This window comes from Hyposmocoma kahamanoa, unplaced genomic scaffold, assembly GCF_003589595.1.
Source record: "Hyposmocoma kahamanoa isolate Upper Pololo Valley unplaced genomic scaffold, ASM358959v1 65, whole genome shotgun sequence".
In the NCBI taxonomy this organism is placed as follows: domain Eukaryota; kingdom Metazoa; phylum Arthropoda; class Insecta; order Lepidoptera; family Cosmopterigidae; genus Hyposmocoma; species Hyposmocoma kahamanoa.
Window position 1 is genome coordinate 4,626,452 of NW_020653853.1, and position 7,765 is coordinate 4,634,216.

Below are 7,765 nucleotides of genomic sequence, written 5' to 3' on the forward strand. Positions count from 1 at the left end.
GAAACCCTGTGTCGCGGGTGCCATGGACACACACATAGACAAACACAAATGACACCCAAACTCATGAGAAAAATAAATGTGGGCTATACAAATATTTCTCCCAGCCTGGGAATCGAACCCGAAACCTCTGCGTGGCAGTCCAACATGGTAACCATTTGGCCACAGAGGCAGTTAATGAGAGTGCATTAATAAAATGCCCAGAAGTTGTTCTTGTATTTTATTTTGTTACAATCAAATGTTACAAACAAGTAATTTCAACTGCGTTTTTCACTCCACATTTGTCTCTAATCAGCAGTAAGTTGCGTACTTTTGTCTACCCTGTACAGATCAGATCATATTAAAAAGAAGTCCTGAGAGGACACCCACGATCATCCAATGGGTATTTGGCATAGATAGTAGAGCAATGCACAACAAAAAAATAAATCAAGAGTTGAAAAAATGTAAAGGATTAACACAAACAATATAACGATCATATTATAACAATGGTGATAACAACTTGGTGCAAAGCCGTCAAAGAAACAAATGGTTGGAGGAGGTTTTTGCTATTCACATATAAAACACACAAACATAAAACTAACGTGTCAATGAAATACATTAGAATATAAAAATATCATAATTGAATGTAACACAATTTTATTTCATTGCAATTTCATGTATTTCTTTCATATATTTGTAATAAACAGTTTTAAATTTTAAATTTTTTAATTTTTACATTTTTAGGCAGTGAGCAGCATCTTTGCAGCATACCATTACAACTTCTGAGCAGTAACTTTTCAGTATAAATGACTCTTCTAAATACTGTCTGAAAGATTAGCATGACAGGATGCGATCTGCACGAGAGGAACATAAAGTATGAAATCTCAATGCGAAAATAGCAGTATCTTGCGTTATATGACCTGCTCCCCGCAGGTGATCAAAGATAAATGGCATATATATCACTTCGACCTAGCTCAAGAATTATTGTACTGCCCATTTGTACATTTTGTTATACAACATGCAAAACAACAATTAAAGCACATGTTTAAATGTTTTACTTTAAAAAAACTTTAAGATGATGCATATGAGAGCAAACACTTTGTAAGTGCAAATTTAAAGAAAGCATGTATCTGTATACATTCATCAAATTTATTTATTTATTTATTTATTTATTATATGGACAACAAAACAGATAACAATCAAATTACATTGATACAAATTAAATATGATATAACAAAGTTCAGTACTAGATTGTAACCCTACTTATGTTGACACATCAATCTATAGTAACAAGAAAGAACTACTGTTAAATTTGTTGTTAATTTACTTATTTACTTAATACTAAAGCGACAAGGGAATGGGTGAAAATCTATATAAGTACAAGCTGCTTTACTACTCGTCTAAACACTCTGGATCCTGGATCAAAAATGTCCAAATCGATGTTTTTCATAGATATTTCGTTGTAAAGCCGACACATTCTTACAAGGGGGTTGTAAAACGAAGTATTATTTCTGTATGCCCGCAAGTAAAACGTCTTGTTGGGTATTCGGGGGTTGCGCCTTGTAGAGAGAGCTATTTTATTTAAGAGGTAAGGAGAATCAATCTCACCTTGATCTCACTCTCAAATTGATAGAAGATGTTTAGAAAGGTCAGCACAAAAGCAGTATAAAGGAAAACCAATGTAAGTTAATATGCAAATGGTGAATAAAGTTATGCCTATCCTATTAGCAAAGAAAGTGAGAATATTGTATTTGCAAAAGAATCATTTTAAGCAGACTTAAAGCATGTAAATGAAAGAATGCTTAATTTTTTTATATACCAACAAAGTTTATTGTTCCGTGTTGTTTATGTCAAACGATATATGAAGAGAATAAAGTTGACAAGACACCACATGAATTTAAATCAAAACAAATAAATTTTACATATTTTATTTTATTTATTTTATTGTTTTAAGAAAAAAGTATACATAAATAATGTAAAACACCGTTAAACCCTACTTGGGTTTGTCTCGATGCCATTCATTCCTTGCTACGAACAAACCAATACAAAATATTTAAAAAAAAATCTTATAAGTAGGTAGACATTGTCGTGGTCGGCTTATTGCAAGAAATCACTAACTACCATATGAACTATATGGCAATTAATGACTTCTTGCAAGAAGCCGACAATATGTGCTTTATTCTGCCAACTCCAAAATGAAGGGTCACACAAGTATCACCTTAAGGCAGGCTGTTTTATTTCCCATTATTATATTACAACACCATAGACTGTATCTAGAATCTATAATTTTCCATGTAACCTTCTTTAACACTAATTTAAATTATCACTGTTGTAATAACCTTTTATATAAGGCTCTGTAAGCAGAAAGCAACAGGTGTTAAATACTAACAGACATGCTAATTATCGAAATACAAACCTGATCAGGGGGAAAACGACATATCGCCACCATCTCATGGGTAAACTCCTCTAAAGTGATATTATGTTTAATATAAGTTATCATAACATCTCCACTATAAACAGTCTTAACTCTAATGTCATTTGCATGGTTATCTTGGTTCACCAGTTGAGTAGGCATCATGACAATACACAGGTACACCTAAAATCAAACACTAACATAAGCATATGCACTTTCTAATAAGATAAACCTAAGGTTTCTCTCATAACACCTATGGTAATTGTCATAACCTATAAAGAAATTAAAATTAATTTTGTCGATAATTTAGAAAGATATCACTGCACTAATGGATATGATATTCAAAGTAACCGTTTAGTAAAGTTTACTTCCTGTCTCCAAACACTATAATAGGCTCTATTATGTGATAAATGGGTAACATTCTCTGTTCATGAATCATTGCAATAGGTACATAACACGAACCTTGTAATATATGAGACTTAACGCGATAAAAGCACTACAGTCGGCTGTAAACTGGGATTATAATGCCATTGAAATAAATTGACAGTGTTTTAAAACAATTCGCGTTTATAAAAAGTACTATCAACAAAAGTTTGACACACACAAGAACATAATTTTTTTTTTTTTTTTTATTTATTAAGGCTTTGGCAAAGCCATCAGCCTAAACATGAAGTTTAATTATGTTTCTGTAAATATGGCCGCAACAAAGAGGATAGGCAATTTGAGGCGGCGTGCTAGGATTGACTCGGGATTCCTTAAAACGGGCCGATACGGGTATTTTAGTTCGAGATTCGTATAATTTCGCGTTTTAATCTTCGATTAAGGCACAATAGCACTATCCTATTCCACTTTAAACTAGATTTCACAAAATAATTGAAAGTCAAAATAAAAACGACACTTTTCCCTCCAAAAGGTCCAGAGCGAATCCACACAAGAACATAACATTGGAACGAGAAACTGACGTTTGGCCGGAAACAATTTAGGCAACGGGAACAAAGGAATTATTAATTGGAAACATATAGTGTACTCTGTCTCACACACACTATACAAAATGCTGTAAAACGGAGATATGTATACCGGCGTCTCTCAGTTTAGCCAACCTTAAAATATGTTAGCAGCTGTTTCCGGTTAAAAACATGAAATGCGCTTATTTTAGATGTTTTTAGTAAAATGTAAACTCCATGACGAAGATAACTTTAGTGAGTTTTATGAAGCATTATCTCTTTTTACAGCATTTGTCAATTCATGTTATTTAAGTGCATAATACGATAATTCGCCATTATTTTGTTATAGTTTTAAGCTGATGGCCTCGCAGCCAATACTCAATTAATAAAATAAAAAAATACGCCAACGATATCAAACTGCCTTACTACGGGTCGTATTCCAGAACTCTACTCAATGCTCAAGTCAGGACTTGAGGATGATTTAAAGCACTGAAAATCGTACTCAAGCCCTTGCCATTAGGGTAGTATTTCCAATGCTTGAAATCGTACTCGAGTCCTGCCTTCAGCACTGAGTAGAGTTCTGGATTAACACCCTAGAGTCGTATTCTAGAACTCTACTCAATGCTCAAGTCAGGATTTGAGTATGATTCAAAGCACTAGAAATCATACGCAAGTCCTTGCCATTAGGGTCGTATTGCCAGTGCTTGAAATCATACTCAAGTCTGCTCAAATTCTGACTTGAGCATTGAATACAGTTCTGAAATATGATCCTTAAACCAATGTCCTTATTCTCGTTTATAAATGGCAAATTATATGTATAAAGAAAATCCACAGTTTTGTGTTACGACTGGTGATAGGTCATGGAAAAATTTCCATTTTGGAAAAATCATATTACTCAGAAAAATAAATATTTTCCTCGTATTCTTCTACTCAATGCTCAAGTCAAGACTTGAGCAGACTTGTGTATGATTTAAAGCACTGGAAATACGACCCTAATGGCAAGGACTTGAGTATGATTTTCAGTGCTCACTGCAATACTTAAGTCCTGACTTGAGTATTCTGGTATACAGCCCTCGATATCTCTCACAGACCACATAAATACTAGTAAATATCTCTACTATTGCGTTTCATTCTGTTTTTTTTTTAATTTTCAAATCGTTTCCTATCAATTCCACAATGTTGAATTACGACAGTATTTGGTTTCGTGTGCGATTTATACTTTATTATAGACCTTTTCATTAACAATACAATCTTTATTATACTTACACATTTATATTTAATTTTTATACTCAAAATCCACTGAAATTAGTTGAGTCTAAATATTACCGAAAGGATGGGAACAAAAGGAAATTACTAGGCTTGAGAACCTCATGCAAATTTCGTTTAGAAGTAGTAATTGTTGAAAAACTGTAAAACTGGTTTCCGAACGGTAAATTGGTTATGTCAATTTTGGAACTAAAAGAATTTAATTTCTCCAAAAATAAATAATATTTTCAGTTTATTTCTTTTAGTTATTATTCAGATAGTAGCATCGTAAATCATGGTAAGATTAATGTTGCGTTTGTTTGAGTTTTTCTCTCTTATCAAGGCGTAACCAGCGACTATTTGTTCTGATGACTAATACGCCAAAATTGTGCTATTTTGTGAGCATTTCCCTCTGTTTTAGACGGAGCAACAAATGGATTGTGCTTTGGACTTAATGAGGCGACTACCGCCTCAGCAGATTGAGAAGAATCTTACAGATTTGATCGACTTGGTGCCTAGTTTATGTGAGGACCTCTTGTCCTCAGTAGATCAGCCCTTGAAGATTGCTCAGGACCGTAGTATGGGGAAGGATTACTTATTATGCGATTACAACAGAGATGGTGATTCCTACAGATCGCCTTGGTCGAATACATACGACCCTCCATTAGAAGATGGGTCAATGCCATCAGAGAGATTAAGGAAGTTAGAAGTTGACGCGAATCGAGCATTTGACCAGTATAGAGAGATGTATTTCGAAGGTGGCGTTAGTTCTGTGTACCTTTGGGACATGGATCATGGTTTTGCAGGCAAGTTGTTAATATATTTACTTAACTAAATTGTTAGAAATAGGTAAATTAATTGTCTTTATGACACCAAGTGACATGTAGAGGCGACGCGCCTAGTCATGAGAGTTGCAGTACCAATCAGAGCTTTAATTGCAAAGATCTGAGAGACACTGCTAATGCCCCTGCCATCCTGAGATTTGAAGTTGACAAGTTCCATGTGCTTGTAGGTTTGAAAATTTTGTTTACTTTGGACAGTTTACTTGACTAGATAAAGCCTTTAAATCTTTATTACTAAGTAAATTGCAGGAATGATTAGTACTGATACTACTTTTATAAAAGCAAGGAGTACAACTGTTTGTTTTCCTTTTTTTTAATGTAAATATTTGACTCTTTATCTAAAACTTTATCAATGTGTGTACAGATACAAAGTTAAACATTGAATTGGGTTTTGATACGTAGCCAGTTAATTTGTTTTTAGTCTGTTCTAATTTCAGTACAATTTTGTTTTTATTGTGTATTTATCCACTGTGCAATGGTACACCTTTAACTTTTAACGTTTCTTGACCATTAGTGTGTCGTTGTCTGGCTTATGATTGATTTAATATTTAAACTGGTATAATGTTCCTAAATTTGTGACAGCCTGACAAAAATGTGCATTACATAGTTAGACTGGAGTAGTAGTGGGGGCAAATGTGCATGTGCCAAAACTATAGTGAAACCAAAACTTTATACAAAAGTTACACAGGTTCTGCATACTTGTGATATTTTGGTCTTTAGGTTGTTCTGAGATGTGATATTTAAAATAAATATTGTAAATGTAAATGATAATGTGCACAATTGCCTGATTACAAAGGGCAAAACTTTCTTAAAGATCCTTACTTATTCTTTTCATGGGAATAACTCATTCTTCTCCCATGACTGACTAGACATTGATAAAATTCTTCAAGAAAAGCCAGATACTTAAAAATATAATACTCATTCTTCTGCCTTACAAATGAGTAATAGAGTTTAATCAATGTGATATTTTCAAATGAAATAAAAATTAAATTTGAATAAGAATTATTTGCTGTTACAAAAATTTGAAAATGACATTTAAAATGGGTATACATACGAAGATGTTGTTTTTTAAATAAGTTAATTACTCTTTACTAATAGTCTATGAAAAATTGATACGGAATTAATCATTAACAATTTTTTATACACACACCCTTTAGTACAGTTAATATCAATAATTAATCATCACCACCCGTCTAGATGAGGTCACTTTTTAATGGAGATGGTTAATTCTTAATATATCTCTATATCTTATACCCATATCCTTATCCCTTACAAGTTTGGGAGATTCCGAAGAAAAGATGTCCTATGAGAAATCTCCTTGATTATTATGGTAAAAATTATTAGTAATAGCGGGCAATATTGTCTTAGTCTTTATATAAAAAAGAGACAAAAAATATAAATTTACATTAATATGTTTCATTTACAGGAGTTATCCTGATAAAGAAAGCAGGTGATGGGTCTCAAAAGATCAAGGGCTGTTGGGACTCCATCCATGTGGTGGAAGTTGTTGAAAAGAGCTCTGGTCGCAACGCACACTATAAGCTCACCTCTACAGCCATGTTATGGCTGCAAACTAACAAGGAAGGCAGTGGCACTATGAATCTTGGAGGCAGTCTTACAAGACAGGTAAATATATTTATATAAAATACGTCATTGTCCCCTTGTTGTTGATTTTATAATTAAAGAACTTCTTTGTGAAGAAGCTCTCTTGGATCACTACCCAACTACGTTCGTAAAAGGCATTTACCATTTTGGGCTATTTTTTAAACATACAAAATTTTCCTGCAGGCTGAGCAAGATGCGACAGTTAGTGAGGTAACCCCTCACATCGCCAACATCGGCCGCATGGTCGAGGACATGGAGAACAAGATCCGGAATACCCTTAATGATATTTATTTTGGTAATATTTTATTTTACAAAGCTTAAATCCTTCTACACACAAACAGTGTTCCCCATGATCATAACCTGTTGGATCATTTTTCGAAAAATAGAAAGCACGAATCATTTATCTCTTATCTATAGACAGAAGGCCACGTTTAGCCGTACATATGGTCTGATTTTCTTGGATGTAAATACATGGTAGCTACACATTGTTTACACTTTTACTATGTATGCTTTTTCCAGGCAAGACGAAAGACATTGTCAACGGTCTGCGCTCCGTAGTGCCGGCTGACGTGCAGCGGCGCACGGCTGCCTTGCAGCACGACTTGGCTGTAGCACTACAGCGTCGACACGTTGCGCGTGCAGACTGAGCTGATCACATGTATGTTTAGACAGCATAACTTATTTATAGAGAAAACATATATACAGTAAATGTGCACAATATTTACTACTTGATGATAGAA

The 7,765-nt window shown here is 33.9% G+C and overlaps 2 protein-coding genes across 2 annotated transcripts in view; one reads left to right on the forward strand and one right to left on the reverse strand.

Moving 5' to 3' along the window:
* LOC113231558 (atypical protein kinase C) overlaps positions 1–3,006 on the reverse strand; it is a 491,714-nt gene extending 488,708 nt beyond the window's left edge. Inside the window, exons 1-2 of the mRNA XM_026465889.1 lie at positions 2,852–3,006; positions 2,393–2,572 (exon numbers count right to left, since the gene is read on the reverse strand). Of these exons, the coding sequence (XP_026321674.1) occupies positions 2,393–2,554 (162 nt within the window). The 5' untranslated portion in view covers positions 2,555–2,572; positions 2,852–3,006. The remainder of the gene's footprint in view (positions 1–2,392; positions 2,573–2,851) is intronic.
* A 1,852-nt stretch (positions 3,007–4,858) lies between these two features.
* On the forward strand, positions 4,859–7,705 carry LOC113231449 (F-actin-capping protein subunit beta). The gene is made up of 5 exons (XM_026465772.1): positions 4,859–4,876; positions 5,000–5,384; positions 6,847–7,046; positions 7,209–7,320; positions 7,545–7,705. The coding sequence occupies exons 1-5, from the start codon at positions 4,874–4,876 to the stop codon at positions 7,670–7,672; spliced, it is 828 nt and encodes a 275-aa protein (XP_026321557.1). The 5' UTR covers positions 4,859–4,873; the 3' UTR covers positions 7,673–7,705.
* The last annotated feature ends 60 nt before the right edge of the window (positions 7,706–7,765 follow it).